Here is a 23,196-nt window from a genome sequence, read left to right as displayed (position 1 = left end):
GGAAGACCTGAGTTCAAATTCCACCTCTGCCACTTATTAGGCATGTGTCTTTGGGCAAGACACTTAAAAGTCAGCTTTCTCTTCTAAGGTATATCAATGAGGATAATAATAACAACTGTAGTACCCACTTCACGGGGTTGCTATACGTAAAATGTCATGCTATTAAAACTATAAAGTGCTACATAAATGAGAGACAGAAAGACTATTCTAAAGTAAAACCTGATTTTACTGCATCAAAATTTGTGAAATTAATACAAGTACTGGACTCTGGATTTTTAATACTCTCCATGAAGAAAGCAAGTCAATATCATAAGACTAAAGGAGAAATGTGTAAAGTATTTGAAAGGAAACTTTTTGGGGCACCCTAATATACTTTAAAAACAATAATTCATTTATTAAAATTGATATGCTGGTTATATATGAGAATTTTGTTTATTAAAGTAGTCTACTAAGGTCTTATAGTAGGTAATATTGTTTTAGCCTAGTTTTAGTTAACTGTTGTTTTTCAGTCATTTTTTATTCCTGTCTAACTCTTTGTGACCCCTATAGGGTCTTCTTGGCATGGTTTGCCATTTCCTTCTCCAGCTCATTCTACAGATGAGGAAATTGAGGCAAACAGGGTTAAGTGACTTGCCCAGGGTCACATGGCTAGTAAATATGTGAGGTCAGATTTGAATTCTGTAAGGTGAGTCTTCTTGACTCCAGGCCCAGGACTCTCTCCACTATGCCACCTAGCTGTCCCACAACATAACAACAATAGTCTAGTGCTAGTTAACTGCCGTTACTTAGCATTATAAACGCTCATCATATTTTTTAAGATTTACAATTTAGGCTCCATCCTAATTTAGGACAGTGTTCCTCCAAATGAGACCAAATCAGTAATATCTTACCATGTCTTATTTTACAAAATATGGCAAGCATAATAGATGTTCAGCATTGACTTGTAAAGGCCTGCTTTACACATATTGTTGGGAAATCTATTTCTCAGGGTTTTCTTCTTTTAGTTAAAATCTATATTTTTGTTCTTTAGGCCACTAAGTTCATCACACCTAAATACTTCAAGGATTCCTGATCTGTTGGTTTAGATGTCCCTCCAACGAGGCAGACTATAACATTTCCACAATTCTGTAGATCATTTTTGAGAGTTGCTATGGACCAGAAATAGATCACCCTGGTGATGGGCTTCTCCAGTCTTAGCTAGGCTGGTCCTCAGGCAACAAGACATACATAAAATCTATTAATGGGCCTAGAAGCCTTCCTAGCTAGGTAGGATCTGTCAGAGCTTGCGTTCTGCTGGCAGGGCTTACATGAGCTGATGTAGACAAAGTGCTTTGTAATCTTAAAGGGTTATATAAATGTCAGCTGTTATTAGTAGTCTTCAAGAACTCAGGTCACTTCCATACTAGGATGAGACACTGGAGAGGACCTCAGTTGAGGTGACTCTGGGTTTTCAAGGCTTAGCTAGCAGGGCATGAGTTCCTTATAATGAAAAATGACTGAATTATGAAATCCAGGAGACCTCCTCTAGACAGGAAAGGGCCTTTATAAATTCAAGTCTAGTACACTAGGCCTTTGAACTTGACACTTCTACCTGACAACCAAACATGTTCTGAATAACATTCATGAAGCTCTTTTGACTTTAAATTAAGTTTTTTTGAATGAGAAAATTCAAACTAGAAACTAGTAATTTCCTGAAGGATAAAAATGGAATCATTTATATTTAGAATATTCCTAGCATTAGAATGGAAAAATTTCTATATTAATTATGGTTTAGACTGGATAATTTATTATTTATTTAGCTTTTGTCTCTTCCAACTCTTAAGATGCTATACTGTAAATGAATGGTGAACTCATCAATGTACATATTGATGATGAATTCTGCAGTGAGACAGAATACTGGGCTTAGAGTCAGGATACAACCGCGTGAAAATCTTGATTCTTAACACTTAAAAAGCTGTGTGGTCACTGATTCTCAGTTTCCTTATCTGTAAAACGCAGATAATACTATCTGTAGTACCTGTTGCACAGGATTATTGTGAGGAGCAAGTGAGATAATGTTTGTGAAATGATGTGTAAGTCTTAAAGTCCTACACTAATGTCAGCTATTATTATTACCCTCCTTCTGCCACTAACTAGCAGTGTGAATGAACATGGGCAAGTCACTTACTCTGACACTCAGACTTATCCCTCCACTCCCTTTCTTTTCTTCTATTATTTCTTTGAGGATGATTTCATATGGAAAACAGCAGTAAGTACAGTATGAATTTGCATCCACCAGAATTCATGAGTGATGCACACCTGAGTTAAGTCTGAAGTTATAGAACTACTTTCCAAACACAAATGAGAATCTGGGTGGGTTAAGTCTTCAGAATGAGTGTGGATATTAGTGGCATCAGCTTCTGATGGGATTTCTAGTTGTTCATTAGGAGTATTCTCTTCAAAATACTCATTCTCTGTAGGTAATGACCAGTATTTTCGATTGTCATCATTTCTAAGTGTCGAATGATGGAAGGCCCCTAAAGTAACATGACATAATATTTTAATGCCAACTAGCATTAGCATGTACTAAATACAGTAGAAAGAACCAATCTTCCCATCTTTCCCACACATTAAGAAAGTAGCAAATGGCACATTTTTTGGTATGTCATTTAGACAAAGTAGTTGACAAAAATGCTATTTCTAAAAGAATCAGTTTCTCTCTTTACATACATATGTATATATAGCCTAGTAATCACATATGGTGGTAAAATTTGTTTGGAAACAATCTTCAAACGAGACTACAGGCACAGCAATTAGTCAAGTGGTTCCTGTAAGTCTTGGGGGCTTTGGAAGTTGAAGGCAAGCCAAAAGACCAGACCAGATATCACATAGTAGAGGTCTCTATTCTGCCACTTCAACAAAGGATATTTACAGAATCTTATCAGAGACATCTAAGGCTCCATAAAATACTAATTCTGGCTGTTTCCATTTAGACACACCTCAAACTCAGTGTGTCCAAAACCACCTTGCCATTTCTCACCTAAAAATGGCACTTATCCCTCCCAACTTCCCTGTCTTCATAAGTGGCAATACCATTCTTCCAGTTACCTGGACTTGAAAACTTAAGAGACTGCGTTGACTCATTCCTCTTTTCCATTACACATATCTGTTGTTTGTTGTTCACTTGTTTCAGTCATGTCCAACTCTTTGTGATCTCATCTGAGGTTTTCTTGGCAAAGATACTAAAGTGGTTTGCCATTTTCTTTTCCAGCTCATTTTACAGATAAGGAAACTGAGGCAAAGAGGGTTAAGTGACTTGCCCAGGGTCACAAACCTAGTAACTACATGAGGCCAGATCTGAACTCTGGAAAATGAGTCTTTCTGACTCCAGGCCTGACACTCTATCCACTGCACCACCTAGCACATTTATTCAGTCACAAATTCCTATTAGCTGTTCTTTCAAAATATAACTATGCCTCTTTAGTCTCCCTTCCATCCCCCACATCTAGAGTGTAATCATCATATGCCCAGATTACTGCTACAGAGTACCTTAATTTAGGTTTCCCTGCCATCCCAATCTGTCCCACACACTATTTCCACATTTGTCATTGTATTCTAAGAGGGGGTAGACTAGGCCTATGGGGGCAGTTCTTGGAGCATGAACAGATAATCTTGGCCTACTTTCAGGCCTTGAGGAACTTTGGGAACCTACTTCTACCAGGATAGGCCAGTTTACTCCTATCACACTTAAATACCACTTGATAGGTGGTATTATTATTCCCTACTCAAAAGCTGACAGTGGCTTCTGATTTCCTACCATGGCACCATCTATCTCCCTGGCCTGGTTGTTAAGCCCTCCTAGCTGGCTAACTTTACTTTTTATTATGCCTCAACACATGTCTCTGCTCTTTACAAAAGAGCTTCCTTGGTGTTCTATTAATAGAATATGTCTTGGTCATCCTTGCCTCCAGGACTTTCTTAGCTCGTGTTATAGAATATCCTAGAAGAGTCTCTTCTTTTTCACATGTCCATTTCTTACAGCCTATTTCTTTCTCTTTTATGAACACTTTGTTGCCTATTTTACTTCTTCCTTAAGTCTTCTGCCTCAGGAATTTTATCATATGTATGCTCTGTGCCACACAATCAAAAGGTTAATTATATACTATTTTATACTGGTCAGAGTCAAAGTTGGAAAGTATCTCAGTGGCCATCAAGTTCAATCTATGAATGATAATAGCTTTTAATAAATAAATGCATTTCTATAGAGTACTTTAAGTTTTGCAAAGCTCTTCACAAATCTTTCCCTATTTTATTCTCACAGTAATCCTGGGAGGTTGGTGCTATTATTATTCCGATAGATGAAGAAAATGAGGCAGACAAAAGTAAAGTGATTTGTTCAGGGTCGAACAGTTTGTAAATGCCTGAGGCTAGATTTGAACTCTAGTCTTCCTGACTCCAGGTCCAGCTTTCTATCCAAAAACAAACACCCTGATGCATTTGACAAGTGGTCATTTAATCTTTGCTTGAAGACCGCAAAGAAGGGGGGACGCATCATCTCAAGACAGCCCATTCTACTTGTGGACACCTCTCATTTTTTCCTGTCATTGAACCTGGAGTTGTGTCTTTGAAACTACCCCTCCACTTGCCCCTGCCTTGGTCCTGCTTTTGACAGCCAAACAAAATACAGCACATCTCTTCTCCATAAGGCATCCCTTCCCTCAAATACTTGAAGACAGAGGATGATGCAGAGTGCCTAACACTTGATAAATCAATAAAGGAACACATAATTGATATGCTTATAGGAAAGCAGAAGCCCCCCTATCTCAGGAATTAATAGTCTGATGGCAGAGTTAATATATGGAGAAGGGAGGGTATTTTGGTCCGAGAAATCAGAGGAATGATGATAGAACCACTAGTAACAAGCCCATTCTTGAAGCAATAACAGTTATTGATTGATTTTACCCAGGTTTTTCCATCCATCAATCAATAATTTATTATTGCTAGGCACTGTGCTAAGTAAGCACTGTTGGTCCCATCCTGCCCCAACCTGGGCCTTGCCCTGGATCTTTAATCCTTCACTGTGCTAGTTTTTTCTTATCTGCTCTAAATCATGCTCAGATCTCCCAATCCTAAAAGCAAACAAAAAAATCTTGACCCTTCTCCCCGATCCAATCTCTCTTCCTTTTCACAATTTAAAAAAAAGTTTTCTGAATCTGCCCCTTCCACTTCCCTATCACCTGTTCTTTCCTCAACCTGTGCAAATCAATGTCTAAACTCTATTAAACCTGTTTTCTCAATATTCACCAAATGATCTTGTAAACACCAAGTCAAACAAACAACTTCTGTCTTCATCCTCTTTCACCTTCTGCAGTGCAGGATACTGCTACAATCCCTGCCTTTTTCTCCCTTGATTTCTCCAGATTTCACTTTCTCTTGATTTCTCCTACTTCTTTAACTCCTCCTTCTCTGTCTCCTTTGCAGGTTATTCTCTTCCTGACCTTTTACAGTGAGTGTTCTCAAAGGTTCTGTCCTTGATACCTCTTTTCCCTTACATTCTTTCCCTTAGCAATTCTATTCACCCTTATAACTTTATCATGTCTAACCAAATGAACCTTGACCTTTCTTCCTAGAATTAGACCTATTATCTACTAGGACACCTCCATCTGCTATTAGGACAATTCCATCAAGAAATCTACTAATACCTCAAATTCAACATATCCCAAACAGAAGTTTTTATTTTTCTCCAAAAATTGTTTCTCCTCTGACTTCATTCTCCCCTATATTTAAAAATTTTAGTTTGGAATGATAGCTTATTGATTTTCTTCTCTTCTCACCATATATATATATATATATATATATATACACACACATACATATACATACACACACACACACACATACACAAACAATACTTATCAAATCCTCTGCAATCTCTCACATTATCTGTCTCCTCTCTTTTCATCTTAGTACAGGCCCTCATTTTCCTGCCTTGTCTACTGCAGAAGACTCCTAACTGGTCTTCTACTTTCACTTCCCCTCCAGTTAGTCTTCTAATTCAACAGATATTTATTAAGTACTTCACTATTATTCTAACAATTGGCTCATTCTCTGCTGCCTAGAAAGAGGTTTTTCCCATTCTTAAAAAACAACAGCCCTCCAATACTCCTTCCTACCATTCCCTCCATTTACTTTCCTGTACCTTTTCTCCTTTATGCAAACTCCAAAATAATAATAATAATAGTGATGATGATGATGACGTACCTACACTCACTGCCTTCACTTTTTCTCTTCTCAACCACTCTTTGACCCCTGGTAATTTGGCTTTCAACTTCAATGCTCAACTGAAACCACTCTCTCCAAAATTACCAAGACTCCAAAACTCAAGAAAAATAAAGGAAGCTTAAAAAAGTATGCTTCAATGTATATTCAGACACCATCAGATCTTTCTCTGGGGATGGATAGCATTTTTCATCGTAAGTCCTTCAGTGTTGTCCTGAATCATTGTATTGCTGAGAATAGCTAAGTCACTCACGGCTGATCTTACAATATTGCTGTTACTTTGTACAAAGTATATTTCACTTTCTATCAGCCCATGCAAGTCTTCCCAGGTTTTTCTGAGAGCAACCTGTTCATCATTTCTTACAATACAACAGTATTCCATAATAATCACATAGTTCCAAATTGCCCTACAGAATGGTTGAATCAGTTCATAATTCCACCAACAATGCATTAATGTCCCATTTTTCCTGACATCCCCTCCAACATTTGTCATTTCCCTTTTCTGTCCTATTATCTAATCTAATAGGTAGGAGGTAGTACCTCAGAATTTTTTTAATCTGCATTTCTCCAATCAATAGAGCATTTTTTCATATGGCTATAGACAGCTTTGATTAATTACTTCATCTGAAAATTGATCACAGTTTTGATCATTTATCAATTGGGGAATGGATCTTATTTTTTATAAATTTGACTCAGCTCTCTATATGTTTGAGAAATTAAGCCTTTATCAGACAAACTTGCTTCAAAATTTTTTTACCATTGCTAACTTTATTTCCCTCTATCCTATTCCCTCCCTGCCCCCATTTATTCTGTTCCCTCTCTTTTCACCCTGACCCTCCTCAAAAGTGTTTGCTTCTGACTATGCCTTCTCCAGATCTGCCCTCCCTTTTATCACATTCCCTTCTCTTATTCCCTTCCCTTCCTACTTTCCTGTAAGGTAGATTTCTACACCCAAATGAGTATGTATGTTATTCCATCTTTGAGCCAATTCTGATGAGAGTAAGGTTCACTCACTCCTCACCTCCCCCCTCTTCCCCTTCACTGTAAAAGCTTTTTCTTGCCTCTTTTATGTGAAATAATTTATCCCATTCTCTTTCTCCCTTTCTATTTCTCCCAGTACATTCTCTCTCTCACTCCTTAATTTTATTTTTTAGATATCACTCTTTATATTCAACTCATACCTGTGTCCTTTGTTTATATATACTCCTAACTACCCTAATAATGAGAAAGGTCTTATGAATTATAAATATCATCTTCCCACATAGGAATGTAAACAGTTTAACCCCGTTAAGTCCTTTATGATTTCCCTTTCCTATTTACCTTTTTATGCTTCTCTTGAGTCTTGTATTTGAAAGTCAAATTTTCCATTCAGCTCTGGTCTTTTCATCAAGAATGCTTGAAGGTCCATTATCTCACTGAATATCCATTTTTTTCCCTGAAGGATTATACTCAGTTTTGCTGGGTAGGTGATTCTTAGTTGTAATCCTAGCTCCTCTGACCTCTGGAATATTGTATTACAAGCCCTCCTATCCTTTAATGTAGAAGCTGCTAAATCTCATGTTATCTTGACTGTGGCTCCATGATACTTGAATTGCTTCTTTCTGGCTGCTCGCAATATTTTTTCCTTGACCTAGGAACTCTGGAATTTGGCTACAATATTCCTAGGAGTTTTCCTTTGGAGATCTCTTTCAGGACATGATTGGTGGATTCTTTCAATTTCTATTTTGCCCTCTGGTTCTAGAATATCAGAGCAGTTTTCCTTGATAATTTCTTGAAAGAGCCTAGGCTCTTTTTGTGATTAAGGCTTTCAGATAGTCCAGTAATTTTTAAATTATCCCTCCTGGATCTATTTTCCAGGTTAGTTGTTTTTCCAGTGAGATATTTCACATTGTTTTCTATTTTTTCATTCTTTTGAATTTGTTTTACAGTGTCTTAATTTCTCATAAAGTCACTAGCTTCCATTTGCTCCATTTTAATTTTTAAGGAATTATTTTCTTCAGTGAGCTTTTGGGCTTCCTTTTTCATTTGGTCAGTTCTACTTTTTAAGGCATTCTGTTCCTCATTAGCTTTTTGGAGCTCTTTTACCATTTGGCCTAGCCTGGGTGTTTTTGTTTTTGCTTTTTGGTGAGGCGACTGGGGTTAAGTGACTTGCCCAGGGTCACACAGCTAGTAAGTATCAAGTGTCTGAGGCCAGATTTGAAACTCAAGTCCTCCTGACTCCAAGGCTGGAGCTCTATCCACTGCACCACCTAGCTGCCCCTAGCCTGTTTTTTAAGTTGTTATTTTCTTCAGTATTTTTTGGTGTCTCCTTTACCAAGCTGTTGACTCATTTTTCATGATTTTCATGCATCACTCTCATTTTCTTCCCAATTTCTCTTTTACCTCTCTTATTTGAGTTTCAAAATCCTTTTTGAGCTCTTCCATGGCCTGAGACCAATCAATATTTTTCTTGGAGGTTTTGGATGTGGGAGCTTTGACTTTGTTGTCTTCTTTTGAGCGTGTGTTTTGATCTTCCTTGTCACCATGGTAACTTTCTGTAGTCAGCGTTTTTTTCCTGTTGTTTGTTCATTTTCCCAGCCTATTACTTGACTTAACTTTGTTAAACTAGGGCTTTGCTTCCAGGGTGGAGGGTGCACTGTCCCAAGCTTCAGGGGTTTTGTGCAACTGTTTTCAGAGATACTTCTAGGGACTTGTAAGTTTTCAGTTCTTCCAAGGTGGTATGAACTAAGGAGAGGTGTTTACTACCCTCCAGGCCTGTGCTGTGGTATGTGAGTGACCGCAAGCACTCTTTTCTTCCCTGGAACTGTGAGGAGGGACCCCCTTCTCTGTGGCCACAAGCTCTGCTATGTTAGTGCTCCTCCTTGCCCTGGAACTTCCACCGAGGATGCAAACCCAGATCAGAGTATGGGCAAAGCAACAGAGTCCTGCCTCAGTGCTAGCAAAAGGACCCCTGTAATCTCTTTTTCACCAGCTGTTTGGTTCCCTGTTTGTAGGCTAAGAGCTCCGGAAACAGCCGCTGCTGCTGCTGATTCAGTCACTCCCAAGACCTACTCTTGGTTTGCTGTGGCCAAGGCTGTGCTGGCGTGGCCTGTGCTGGACTATGCTCCACTCTCGCTCAAGTGCAACAGATCTTTTCTATTGACCTTCTCAACTGTCTTTGGCCTCCATGGGCTTAGAGGTCTGGAAATTGCCACTCTTGTCCATGATTCAGTCACCCCGAGGCCTGTTCAAGGTTTGCTGAGGTGCTTCTGCACTGTGGCCTATGCTGGGCTTTGCTCCTCTCTCACCCTGGTGCAACAGACCTTTTCTGCCAACCTTCCAAGTTGTCTTGGGCTGGAAATTTGTTTCACTTCATATTTCTGTGGGTTCTGCTGCTCTAGAATTCGTTTAGTCATTTTTTTAAAGAAGGTATTTGGAGGGGTTTTGGAGAGAGCTCAGGTAAGTCCTTGCCTTTACTTTGCTATCTTGGCTCTACCCCTACAGTGATGTCTTAATTTCCAAATCTAATGATTTTTCTCATTCCTTATCCTCTGCAACATTTAGAATTGCTGATCACTCTTTCCTCCTGTATACTTTTACCTTTGTAGGTGTTAAAAAAAATTTTTTTTTCTAAAAAGAAAATTCTGAGACTTATTACTTCCCAGTGAAAATGATTTAATAGCAAAGCTAACAAGTTGTCATTAAATCAGATCAACTAATCCCTCAGTAATTAGTAACAATTTGACAAGGAACTATATTCATGAGACCCATTCATAGGATTTACAGAGAAGTAGGCAGATTTGCAATATTTGGCTGCTGAACCTGTCAGGGCTTTTGGGGGAGCTTCTAGGTAGGATAACTGCTACATTCAATATCTAATTAGCTTGGAATTCATGTCTATCATTCTGTGAATTTTTTCTGTGGAATCTTTCAGTGGTCTCATAAGGATTTCTGCTATGGGTCTATGAAGCTCACTGAAAAAGAACTAAATTACTAAGAAGAACTAATGGTGAGCTGAGAAGCAACCCCTACTCTCCAGTTGTCTGTAAAGAGTCCTGTAATATCTGAGCTTAATTCTATGATTATTTTATTTCATTTCCATATATTTCCTACTGTAACTTATCTACTATTAAATCTTATCAAAATATCTATTCACTAAATCTGTAAGTAATTTAGGCTTAAGGGAATATTTATACTAGCTTAACTCTTCCTAAGGAAAGGAAACCTAATTCTTCAGTCAAAACTAAGATAAATCAAAGTAATTAACGTTAAGAGGTCATCCTTTTCATGGATTTTTGCAGTACTGATTTCTCTTGATTCTCTTCCTCTCTGTATGCTTGATCACCATCCATCTTCTCTCATTCCCTAACTCTGTCCCCTCTTTTATTTTATCCTTTCTTTATATGCTATCCATATGACTTGACTTCATCAGCTCCCAGGGCATTATCATCTCTATACAAATACCTATTCAATTATGGGTCTAGTCCAACTTGTCTTGTGAGAAAACTTTATTCAGTTGTAGGAACTGGGAGAAAACGTTATTAAATTGTTTGAACCTAGCCCTTTGTGGCTGGGAAACGATGTGCTGTTTAGAGACCCTTAACCAAGGACTCAGATCCAAAGATTGATGCAAGGAATTCTCTCACAGATATAGGATCTCAACCAACTCCAGTGTCTTATCTGAATACTGGTCCTATGCTGATCAATCAGTCGTTGTTTCTAAGGGACCTTTCAGGTCCTTCTGACTCCTCTCGCTTGTGGGTGTGGACTCCCAGATCATCTGAAGAAAACTCATGCTACTAACTGGATGGCAGAACCCTCTGGGGACCTCGATGTTTATCTCGTATGGACCTAGAAGCAGCCAATACGAAGATGAGACAGCTGTCTCAAGATTCCAGATAAGGGCTGAGTATACTGTCCTAGTTTTTTTTCTGTTCCTTTTGTTACGTGTCCAACCACCAAGGCCCTGATTTAAGTGTGTGTTGGCATTTTCTCTATATATATTTTTGGTTCTCCTACCTGGGACACACCTCCTCAATAGGTCCCCTCAAGAACTAAACTCCTGGGATAAAAATGTCATTCCATCATTGCTAAGGGGAAGGGCTGACAGATTGTTGGATTGGCTACCGTAACCCCTAAGCTTACCAACCTAAGCCTACAGCTGTCTCTAAACTCAACATCTTGTCCTGGCCCAACTGGCCTCTCGTGACGTCTTGGATTATACCTACCTTTCCTTTGTTAGCCAGAATGGGAGGAATTCTTTCAGACCCCTTCCCTTTGGCCAACAGGGGGAAATGTCAGAATCTGAATGCCAAGGCCACCCCTCTCTTTTTACTATTAGGAGATACGTTGTTTTCCAGAGCTAAGGCCCAGCAGTCGAGCTGTGCCCTGAGCTTGGCATAACAAAAATCCTCTGCGCTCACCCTCTAGATGAGCTCAGCCACAGCAAAATTCCAGAATTGTTTCCCGTCAGCACCAAGTGGTCTCTGCGCTCAGATGAGCGCCTATAATGCTCATGTTCTGGTCTCAAAGTCCTGCTGTGAATCAAACTTGTCTCATTACTGCTGTTATTCCTCACTATCACCGAATAGCCAGTAGTGTATGGACTGAGATTTGCCCACACTAACGCCCATCTCCTACAAGAGGAGGCCCTGGCACATGTATCTAGTTTCTTTCCTCCAACAGAATAATGAAAGCTTTTTGCTTATAAGCACTGTTAGCTCTTTGGTTTTATTTTGTTTTTAGAGTTAACTGTGGTTTTGATAACTTATGTGAGCTCTCTGGTTTGATTTTTTGTTGTTGTTGTTAGAGTTAACAGCAGTTGCAGAGCTGTTGTGGCTCTTTGGTCATTGTTATCAGGGCTGACATTTTGAACTTCAAGTTAAGTGACTTGTATTTTATAAGCAATCCTGTGTCTTCAAGATAGTTAGCTCTCTTGGCACGCAAAATCCTCCACAGCCTGACACTGTTTTCTATCTCCAGTCTTATCACAACTTTATGGGCACTGTACTTCAGCTAAACTTGGTTACTGCTGTTCCTACCTCCCCTAACACTAACTTCCTGGAGCCCTCATCTTTGCTGAAGCTATTCCCTGCTTCTAGAAATGCCACCTCTGCTTTCTCACTTCCCCCTGCACCCCCTAAGTATCCACAGTACTTGGTTGGCACTTCCCTTAGGCATTTAATTCACATATTAGTCATCCTATTAGTTATTTGTATAGGTATCTTATTTAAATATTTTATTTAAATTTTATGTTTACTCATTGGTGGGCTCCATGAGGTGGAAGCTTGTCTCATTTACTCTTTTTACGTATCCTAGCACCTTGCATAAGGATTCTGAGCAAATGAGATCAATCAGCAGACATTTATTATGCTTCTACAACATGCCAGGCATTATGTTAGACACTGGGGATATAAAGACAAAAGAAGAAAAAGAAAGAAACAACTTCTGCCTTCAAGGAGTTTACATTGTCTTAGGGGAGAAAATATGTACAAATATAAGTATATACTGAACATATATGAAATAAACACAAAATAAACACAAATTAGTTAAATACAAGGTAGGTGGTAGATGGAAGTGAGGGATTCTATAAGACAAAAATAGGGGTGGAGTGATTTTCGGGTGGAAGGCCAAAGCAAAGGCACAGAGATAGGAAGTAGGGTAACACGTGAGATGAACAGACAGAAGGCCAGTTTAGCCATACCTTAGATGGCAGGAAGGGAAATAATATATAAGGAATCTGGAAAAAGATGTTGGAGATTTGTTGTAAAAAGTATTAAAAGCCAGGTAATTTTATATTTTATTCTAAAGGCAACAAATAGAGGGTTTTTTGAGTTTATTAAGGAGGAGAGCAACATCTTCAGAGCCTTACTTTAAAAAAAAAATCAGCTCAGAAGTTGCATGGAAGATGGATTGGCATAAGGAGAGACAAGACAGGGAGACCAATTAAGACATCATTCCAAAGGTTTAGGCATATGGTGGGAAGCCTTAATTAAGGTGGTTCTGTGTAAGAAGAAAGAAAGGGATGGATACAAAAGATGTCATGGAGACAGAAATGGTTAAGACTTGGCAAATGATTGATACATGGGATGAAACAATGAGAACATTATAAATCTGTATGACTAGAAGAATGGTAGTAACTGTAACAGCCAAGTTTGGTGGACCAATGAGTTCAAGGACAAAGATAATGAATTTTGTTTTGGACATGATGAAGATACTTAAAGGACATTCCTTTGGAAATAGTCAATAGGCAGGTGGTATTTACAAACTAGACCTCAGGAGAAAAACTAGGGGCTTGATCTATAGAGTTGAAAGTCAATCAATCAATCAACATTTATTAAGCCCCTGCTATATATCAGATACTGCTAAGTACTGAGGCTACAAAAGAGGCAAAAGAAAGTCCCTGTCCTCAAGGACTTACAATCTAATGGGAGAGACAACATAAAAAAAAACTATGCAAAACAAGCTATCTATAGGTGTCAGGACCCCCGAGCCAAGACTACTCCTCTCCTTTCTTACTATTAGGAGAAACCTTGTTTTCCAGAGCTAAGGCCTAGCAAGCAATCTGCACCCTGAGTTGGGCATAACAAATATCCTTTGAGCATCTCCTCTGGATGAATTCTGCTGCAGCTAAATCACAGAATTGGTTCAAACCAGCCTCAGGTGTTCCCTGAGCTTGGACAAGCACCTGCATGAACCACATTCTGGTCATGAAACCCTACTATGAATAGACTTTGTGCCACTAGGCAAACTTGCCTCACTGCTTCAGTTATACCTCACTGCCTGATTCTTTGTCTAGCCACAATTATATGTATGAAGCTTAGCCTTGCTGCCTTGGGTCTCCTCAGTCTTAGAGGAGATCCTGGCACACATGTGTGGTTTCCCTCCTCCAACAGAATAAAAAAGGCTTTTTGCTTATAATCTCTGTGAGCTCCTTCGTTTTATCTTATTTTTCAGAGTCAGTAGTTGGTGTGCAACCTGCATGAGCTCTTTGGTATTTTGAGAGTTAACAGTTGGTGCATAACCTCTGTGGCTCTTTGGTCATTTATTTTCATGTGACATGGAATAAGGAGGAAATAATTAACAGAGGGAGGCATTGGAATTAAGAGGAGTGGGGAAGGCTTCCGTAAGAGGTATGATTTTAGTTGGGTCTTAAAGGAAGTCAGGGAGGTCAGGAGTTGGAACAGAGGAGGGAGAGTGTTCCAAGCATGGGGGACAGCCTCCTTACTGCTCTCTTTCCTCTCCCATGCCACTCTCCCTTGAGTATTGCCTTTCTCTCCTCCCACGAGACCTCCCCTTTCTGCTATCACCCTTCAATACTCAAGGCCTTGCCTACATTGTTGGCCTCCTTCGAACTCTGTACAAGGAGGGAGCCAGCATGCATGTTCCTGCTTTCCCTTGTAATAAAATAAGTTATGACTTAAATCTTTTGCAATTGTGACTACTGGTGAACAGTTGTGAGCCTGAGGCATTGGGAAGACGGTGTTGCCCTCTATAGTAATAGGGAAGGTAGGGGGAGAGAGGGCAGCTAAGTGGCACAGTAGATAAAAGCGCTGGACCTGGAGTCAGGAAGATGAGTCTTTCTGAGTTCAAATCTAGCCTCAGACACTTACTAGCTATGTGACCCTGGGCAAGTCACTTAACCCTGTTTGCCTCAGTTTCCTCACCTTAAACGAGCTAGAGAAGGAAATGGCAAACCACTCCAGTATGTTTGCTAAGAAAACTCAAATGGGGTTACACAGAGCTAGACATGACTAGACAACCAAGAAGGAGGGCAGGGTTTAGGGGGAAGAAAATGAGTTCTGTTTTGTTATGAGTTTAAAACATCTACGGGAATCCAGTTTTACATGTATGAAAGGCAGTTGGAAATGCAAGACTGGGGAACCTCAGAGAGATTTGGGCAAGATAGGCAGATCTGAGAATCATCAGCACAGAAATCTTAATCAAATCCATAGGAATTGATGAGATCTCCAGTAATTAAGCCCATGAGAGATGATGTCACCATGCAAGAAAAGAGAAAAAGGCCAAGGACAAACATTACCACAGTTGGGGGTATACCCACTTTTCAGAATTTGGATATCTGATAATCCAGCAAAGGAAATGGAGAAGAGGTCAGATGAGTAACAAGTAGGAGAACCAGGAGGAAGCAACGATGGGAAAACTACGAGGAGAAGTATATAGAAATTTAAAGGGTCAACACACTCAAATGCCTCTGACAGGTCAAGAAGAATGGAGAATGAGAGAACATCAGAATTAACATTGGAGAGAACAGCTTTGAGTGGGTGATGAGCCCAAAACTGGATTGTAAAGGGTAAGATAACATATGTAAAGTACTCAGCACCCCATAAACCTGTATAAATGTGAGTTTGGCATTCAAAGCTTGTTGAATTTTTAAAAAGCGTTCTAGTCTAACAGTTTTGCTTGAGGACTCAAATTTCTAGTTTACCCTTAGCATTCATCCACTCTTAATAGTGCAGCAACCCCCCCCCATACAAAACCTGAGCAAAACTCTTAAAAAAACAAACTATAGAGCCTGAGTTAAACTTACTTCCCCTCCCCCATTTTCTGTTTTCTCTTTTTATGCTCTGAGCTTCTATAACATAGCACCCCCCGTTATTTTTTTACTAGCTATATACCTGAATTCATTTACTCCAATGCTCTTCTTTTAAAAATGCAAATGTTATATTACTGCCCTTTAAAAAAAATGTGTAGTCCTTCCTCCCCTAACTCTCCCCTATCCCCCAAATCGGTCCTTCCCGATAAAAGTAGTTAATAAAAAAAAAAAACACCAACATAATTGACCACGTAGGACAACTTGTAATATACAGCATTCCACACCTGTAGCATACCACCCCTTTCCAGAGAGGCAAAATACATTCCTGCTCTTTTCTTAAGATAGAGTTAATGAGGTGGCTCTGCACTTACAGGAAAACACTAGAAGATTCATCGTTTTCTTTATGAGTATTGTTTTTCATTTTTCAAAGCTCTTTCACATTTCTCTTTTGTTGGTCACCAAAGCCCCCCAACAGGTTTTAAAAATGCTCATGTGCTCACTTTCGGGCTCCATTGAGCGTTCCTGGGTCTGCGGCCCGGGTCTAGTGCTTCGTTTCCCCCCGTGTGGGGGAAGAGAGATGTGGGACCTCTTACCCCCACATAGAGCTTTGGAAAATGAAGGCAATTGGGAGCTGTCAGAACGAAGATTCCGGTGTTGTGACACCTGTCCGCGTTCAGCCAATCCCAGAGGAGAGAACGAGCCTTACGCATTTTCTCTCTAGCCCCCGGCCCTCTCCCCACGTGTCTCCCGAAGTTCAGGGCGTGGATTGGTTGCAGCTGTACAGGAAGGGGGCGAAGCAAACGGCCAGGCTTGTCTTTTTAGGGATATTCTACACTTTATTTGCTCCGGCAGTCGTGACTTAGGTTGCTAAGTTCCTGTTTGCAAGGAGTTGTCCCAGAGCTAGACGTAGTTAAAGGAATTGCTGTTTATCTTCATTATCTTTAGCCAACCGGTGGCGTTGTTTGGAGGCTTTGTTAAACAATAAATGTCCCTTTCGGCTCTCCGTACTTCGTGAGTTCTAGCCGTTTTGCTCTACGTGGGGAGGACGCGGCCTGGGCGGAAGAGTCGGGTGGATCGGAGACCACGTGGCTCCTCTGTGTTGCGGGACAGTGGTGTACCCGAGGAGTGGCGCGAGGACCCTCGGAGCCGGGGAGCCCGGAGCAACTGCAACCTCCCATTCCATCCCCACGCCCTCCAGGCCCGGTGGGCGAGGACATCCGCTATGAACTACCGGGAGCAGCTCATGAGCCGGGCGGTCCCGGGGCAGTTCGATGATGCTGACTCCTCTGACAGGTAAGAGGATCCTTGCGGCGTGCGTGGGGCTTGGGCCGAGCCGCGGTCCTCACTTCCCCTGCGCTCCCGGGCTCCTTCTCCCTTTCTCTCTCTCCACCCCTCTCCCCCTCCCCGCCTTTAGGAAGTAAGTAGCTGTAAGTAGCTACATGCAGCCTCGGTACCCAGCCACTCTTTGGGCTCTTTTAGAGCCCAGGATCCTGCAAACCGATCCTCTTAAGTGTTTGGATCAGGTAGTGTAGTGTCTTTGTGATCAAAGCACATCATTTCAAGTGTTTCAGTGAGTTAATTTTATTTTAATTAAGTTTGTTCGATGAGCAAAAATCTACTTTTATCTTCCTCCCATCCTTTACTCCCTCCCCGCCCCACAACGAAATTAAAGAAATCTGTGTAGTCAAGCAAAACAATTCCTGCATTGACTTGTCCCAAAAAATACAGGGTGTCCCAAAATTCTTCTACAGCTTTTAAAAAAACTGTGGGAAGACTCTGGGACATCCAGTATATTTTGCACCCTGAGTCCATCTCCTCTCTTTCAAGAGGTAGGGGTAGCATATTTCATCAAGAGCCCTCTGGCTGATATAGGCTGTACTTATACTTATATCACATTAAACATATTTTTACATTAGTCATGATGTATAGAGCAATTAGAACTAATTCGAGGAACCATGAGAATGAAGCAATAAAACAAAACAACAAAAGAAAAGGAGAGCAAATAGTATGGTTCCATCTGCATTTAGACTTCATAGTTCTTTCTCTGGATGTGGACAGCATTTTCCATCATGAGTCTTTTGGAGTTGTCTTAGATCCTTGCGATGCTGTGAAGAGCCAAGTCTATCAAAGTCAGTCATTGCACAGTGTGGCTGTTACTGTATAAGATGTTCTCCTGGTTCTGCTCATTTCACTCAGCATCAGTTCATGTAAGTCTTGCCAGGTTTTTCTGAAATCTGCCTGCTCATCATTTCTTATAGCACAATAGTATTCCATTACATTCATTTACCAACAACTTGGTCAGCCATTTCCCACTTAATGGGCATCCCCTCAATTTCCAATTCTTTACCACCACAGTAAGAGCTGCTATAAATATTTTTGTGCATGTGGGCCCTTTTCCTGTTTTTATGATCTCTGTGGGATACAGACCTAGAAGGTGGTATTGCTGGGTCAAAGGGTATGCATAATTTTATAGCCCTTTGGGCATAGTTCCAAATCACTCTCCAAAATGGTTGGGTTGTTCACAACTCCACTAACAATGCATTAGTGTTCCAGTTTTCCCACATCTTCTCCAACATTTATCGTTTTCCTGTTTTGTCATGTTGGCCCATCTGATAGGTGTAGTTGTTATTTAAAAAAAATTAACCTTGGTTAAATTTTTATTTCTTTGTATAAAAATGTCTCTTATTAAATGGAAGTACAAATGCCTTAAATTTCCTAATGACTTGAGATTCACACACCTGTGGCATTTGTGTCACTGTATCTTAAATTGCATGTAACACTACCTGAAAAATTACTGTTTTTAGTGGAAGTATGGCCAGCATGGAAACAAGCAAAGAGGAGGAAGATGCAGCTAAAAATTCTCACCAGACTTTGAATGAGGTTGTTGAAGAAATTCAGGAAGATGATTATGACGATGATGAAGATGATGATGATGATGATGATTGGGACTGGGATGATGAAGTTGGGAAAATTACTAAGGGCTCTTCTTCAACTGGAGGGAGTAACCCACAGGTATTTTATAAATGAGTTTTTGACACCTTTCTAGTATGAACCTATTTCCTCTTAATACAAGCTTTCATCTACTATATTGCTCTAAAACAAGATCAATCAACCTTTCTTCTGTCATGGTCCGCTTTGGCAGTTAGGTAAAGCCTGTGGACCCCTTTTCAGAATGTTTTATTGCCTACAGTCATAATCAGAGGAAATGATAAAATTCAGTTAAAAGGTAAGTGAAATTAAAGATGTAATTTTTTTCTTGTCCAAATTCATTGACCAAATGTACATTCTGCTCTAGAGCTTAATAACTAGAGAAGATTGTCTGAGAATGCTCTTCTTTTCTCGCTAATTCATTTTTTTCTATCTCTGTATTTTGTCTTTAACATTCTGTTCATTTCCAAATATAGCCTTCCCTTGAAACAAAGAAGAAAAGGGAAAAAAAAAACGGTTCAGCAAAGCCAACTCATTTACAATGTATGACAGTATGCAAGCTTTCACGCCTACAGCTCCCTACCTTTCCCACACTGTTCAGTTTTTATTCTGGTTTTTGAAAGGTAAGGTGATATGCACCTTGGGTCATTGATCTAGAACTGGAAGGGACCTCAGAGCCCATCTGTTCTATTCCAGATACCTTGTTTTGCAGGAGGTGAAGGGCTTGCCTGAGGTCGCCCAAGCAGTAAATCTAGAGGTAGAATTTGAAATTGGAGAGCCCAGTCCAGTATTCTTGTTACTGGAACTCACTGTCTCCATTTATGGCATGTAGTAATGAAAATCTAGAAAAATAAGAGACACCTTCATGTACTTAATTTGTGTAAAGTGAAATCCAACATTTATGGACCTATAAAAAGAGATCTTAAATATTAAAACCATGCATTATTTGCAGAGGTAGGAAACTGTAATTGTATGCTTTTCGTTTTCTCTTTTATCCTTTGTGACAAGAAGTAGCCCTCTGGTAATGGGGGAGAGACATTTGGAAATCAAGGCATATTAAAAAAGTATAAAAAAATTAAAAGTAAGATTTTTATAACAGAGTAGGAAAAAATAATCTTACCTGTGTGGTATGGTATAATGGAAAGAGGTCAGGACTTGGAGTCTGGGGAGACTTGGATTAGAATCCTGCCTCTGTAACTATAAGCAAAGTCCTTAACCTATCTCTGAGCCTCAGTTTTATCAACTGTGAATGGAAACAATTCCTGTAGTACATACCTTATAACATTGTTAGGAAGATCAAATGTAACACACACATTTAACAATAAAAGTACTATGTAAATGTCAGTTATAAAAATAATAAGTTAGGCTAGGAAGAGTTGAGTATTTAACCAGGATAATTTATTATTATACTTGTGGTTACAATTTTGTAACAAGTACAAAAGTTGGTTACAAGTTTGTGCTTATATTTGTTAATTGTAGAAGTTTCAAGCCAAAAAACTCTCTTTTTTAACTTTATTCTCTGTTCACTTGTGATTTATACATTCCTTGTAATGTTTTTCTTCTTCAGAACATTATTTCCTTCAATTTTTATTGGGTACTTAGTAAGTGCTTACTGTATAAGTACCGAGGAAACAAAGGGGGGTGAAATGGTCCCTGTGCTCTAGGAACTCACAGTGGCTGAGACATATCCCCACCAGTCTATGATAACATATAAGGTTTTTCTTCTTCAGGGCATTGTTTCCTTTCATTTTTATTGGGTAGTTAGTTAGTGAGCATCTATTAAGTACTTTCTGTGAGCTGAGTTCTGGGAGGAAACAAAGGAAGAAAAAGTAGTGCCTGTCCTCTGGAAGCTTATATTCTAATGACTAAAACAATATCAATAATTAGGTCCATATAACATATATACAGAGTAGATGGGAGGGGGTCTGACTAAGGAGGATTTGGGAGAGATGAGGGAAGACCTCTTGCAAAAGATGGGATATGAGTTGAGTCTTGAAGGAAAAAACCAGGGAAACCAAGAGGTGAGGTGGGGGGAGGGGTGGAGGCCAGTACAAAGGCAGAGATGAAAGTGGGAGTACAAGTGGGCCAGTGTTTGAGTCATTGAGTATGTGGGGGGGGGGGAGTATAGGAAAAAGGCTGTAGGTGCCAGAGGAGTTTGTTATTGGATCCTGGAAGCAATGGGGAGCCATTGGAGCTCATGGAGTAGGGGGAATCAATGTGATCATAGCTATGCTTCAGAAGGATCGCCTTGGCGGTGAGTGGAGGATGGATGGGGGTGGGAAGAGACTTGAGGCAGGTGGACAGATTAAAAAGGATATTGCAGAGGTGCAGGAGAGGTGATGAAGGCCTGAACTAGATTATGATTGTGAGTGGAGAGAACGAGATGTCTGAGAGATTTTGAAGGTAGAAATGATGAGAATTGGCAACATATTGTGTTGCAGAGATATATGAAAGTTTATAAAGAATCAAAGATGAAACCAAGGTTGTAATTGAGAGGACGGCGGCAGCACCCTTAATACTAACAGAGGAGTGTGGAAGAAGGGGTATTTGGGGGGGGGGTGTGAGGCAGGCTAATATATTCTCTTTTGACCATGTCGACATTAAGATACCTACATCAAGTTCTAAATGTCCAAGATACAATTAGTGATGAGAGTCTGTAGCTTATGAGAGAGGCTAGTATTGGAGCATCATCTGCATAGAGATAATTAAATATGTGAGAGTTGATAGGTCACCAAGGGTGATCATATAGACCAATTTAAAAAAAGGAGGACCAGTGATTGAGCCTGGGAACGGAGGTCATCCACAGTTGGTGGGCATGACCTGGATAAAGAACCAACAAGGAGCCAGATAATGAACTTATAGAAGAATCATGAGAGAGCATCAGATGCTACAGAGATAAAGAAGGAGACTTGAGAACATTTGGCAATTATGAGCTCAGTGTTAAAGAGAACAGAATGATGACAAAATAGCTAGAATCTCATGTGGTTTTAAGGTTTGCAAAGTGCTTTACATATATTCTCATTTAATCCTCACAACAACTCTGGGAGGTAGGTTGTTACCTTGTCACCATTTATAGAAGAGGAAACAGATGCCAGAAGAGGTTAAGTGACTTACCTAAGGTAACACAGCTAGTCAGTGTCTGAGGTCAGAAACCAGATTGCATGGAGTTTAGAACAGGACAAGAGAAAAGAGGAACGGGAAGAGAAATGCAGGACGATAGCTAGAGTGATGGTTGGATTAAGTGATTTTTTTTTTTAAGTATGGGAGAGACTGGAGGATGTTTGTAGCTGGCTGGGAAACAGCTAGTAGATCGGGGTGGAGAGGTGAGGGGAGGGAGAGGAAGGATTAACAGTGGGATCATTCTGCTGAAAGAGACAGAAGGGGTTGAGGTCAAGAGTGCCCATAGAAGAGTTGGCCCTGGCAAGAAGCAAGGCCACAGTGAAGGAGAAAATAGTTTAAAGGAAATGCTGAATGATGTTAGAGGAGGAGGAAGGGAAAGGGGCTCAGGGTAAATGGTCTCAATCTTTTGGTGATGTGGAGGGTTGAAGGGATGTGAGGTTTGGAATAGTTGCTGTGGAAAGTGGGGTAGTGAATGAATTGAGGAAGGGAATTTTGTTTTGTTGCAGTGAAGGCCCGGTTGAGATTCTGTAACAAATTAGTAGCAAGCTCAGTTTACACAGATTTCATGCTCTACTCCACCTCTATTTAGCAGCATGTGAATAGGAGGAAAGGAAACGAATGATTGGAGGGATCCAGTTGGCAAGCCATGAGTGGTAGAAGGAGAGTATGGAAGTAGCAATGGAAAGCAAGAAGTATTCCCTCTTTCACTGACTTGTTGAAATGATTCAGGGTTAAATCATTTTGTCTGTTATATCCCTTTATTATTCATTCCCAGTGTTTCTTCCCATCCCTCGCCTGCTCATCTCAAATTCTAACCTTACTTCTGAGTTAGTGGTCTGCCGGTATACAGCTAATTCAATAATAATTCCGGTATGAATAACACATCTTTTCCTCTCTGGTAAAATACCTGTTTCGTTTTTATGGTGACATTTGGTACTTGCTACATCTAGTACCTTTTCCCCAAGAATGTGTTCATGGATTTAGAGGCATGAAGCTTTTGTGGAGTCTGTAAGGCTCTAGCCTCTCATTTTTTTTCCTGAACCATGCATTCCCATATTTCTTCCCACCTCACCCTTACTCATTTTTGTGAAGTCACCAAATATCAGTGTATGTTGATTTGATTTGGAAGGTCCTATCACCTTTTTTGTAGAATCTCTACCATTCATTCTTAGTAACCAAGGTTGGTATACACGCTGATATTATTTTCATAAGTGTCTTTGGCAACTACTTAACATTAGTACTGCAATACATGATAGCCAATTGTCCTATGAAAGTGTTTTTTTTGTAGTATTTGGATATATGCTAAAATCTACCAGCTCCTTTCTTTGACTTGGCAAGGAATACCAATGATCCTGCCT

At 40.0% G+C, this 23,196-nt stretch overlaps 2 protein-coding genes across 4 annotated transcripts in view; one reads left to right on the top strand and one right to left on the bottom strand.

Moving 5' to 3' along the window:
* CAGE1 (cancer antigen 1) overlaps nucleotides 1-16,693 on the bottom strand; it is an 86,261-nt gene extending 69,568 nt beyond the window's left edge. Inside the window, 1 exon segment of the mRNA XM_078153624.1 lies at nucleotides 16,291-16,693. Coding sequence (XP_078009750.1) covers nucleotides 16,291-16,500 — 210 coding nt within the window. The 5' untranslated portion in view covers nucleotides 16,501-16,693.
* RIOK1 (RIO kinase 1) overlaps nucleotides 1-23,196 on the top strand; it is a 140,090-nt gene that overhangs the window by 81,969 nt on the left and 34,925 nt on the right. Inside the window, exons 2-4 of one of the 3 annotated variants that reach the window (XM_078153625.1) lie at nucleotides 15,456-15,547; nucleotides 16,736-17,083; nucleotides 18,595-18,802. In XM_078153625.1, the coding sequence (XP_078009751.1) occupies nucleotides 17,013-17,083; nucleotides 18,595-18,802 (279 nt within the window). In that variant the 5' untranslated portion in view covers nucleotides 15,456-15,547; nucleotides 16,736-17,012. Of the gene's footprint in view, nucleotides 1-15,455; nucleotides 15,548-16,735; nucleotides 17,084-17,117; nucleotides 17,998-18,594; nucleotides 18,803-23,196 lie in introns of those variants that run through there. The other 2 variants (XM_021009875.2, XM_021009876.2) reach the window with 2 other exon arrangements.

The sequence above is a fragment of the Phascolarctos cinereus genome, unplaced genomic scaffold (genome assembly GCF_003287225.1).
Source record: "Phascolarctos cinereus isolate Bilbo 61053 unplaced genomic scaffold, phaCin_HiC Scaffold_4;HRSCAF=312, whole genome shotgun sequence".
Classification (NCBI taxonomy): Eukaryota; Metazoa; Chordata; class Mammalia; order Diprotodontia; family Phascolarctidae; genus Phascolarctos; species Phascolarctos cinereus.
This window is presented reverse-complemented; position numbering and strand designations above follow the sequence as displayed.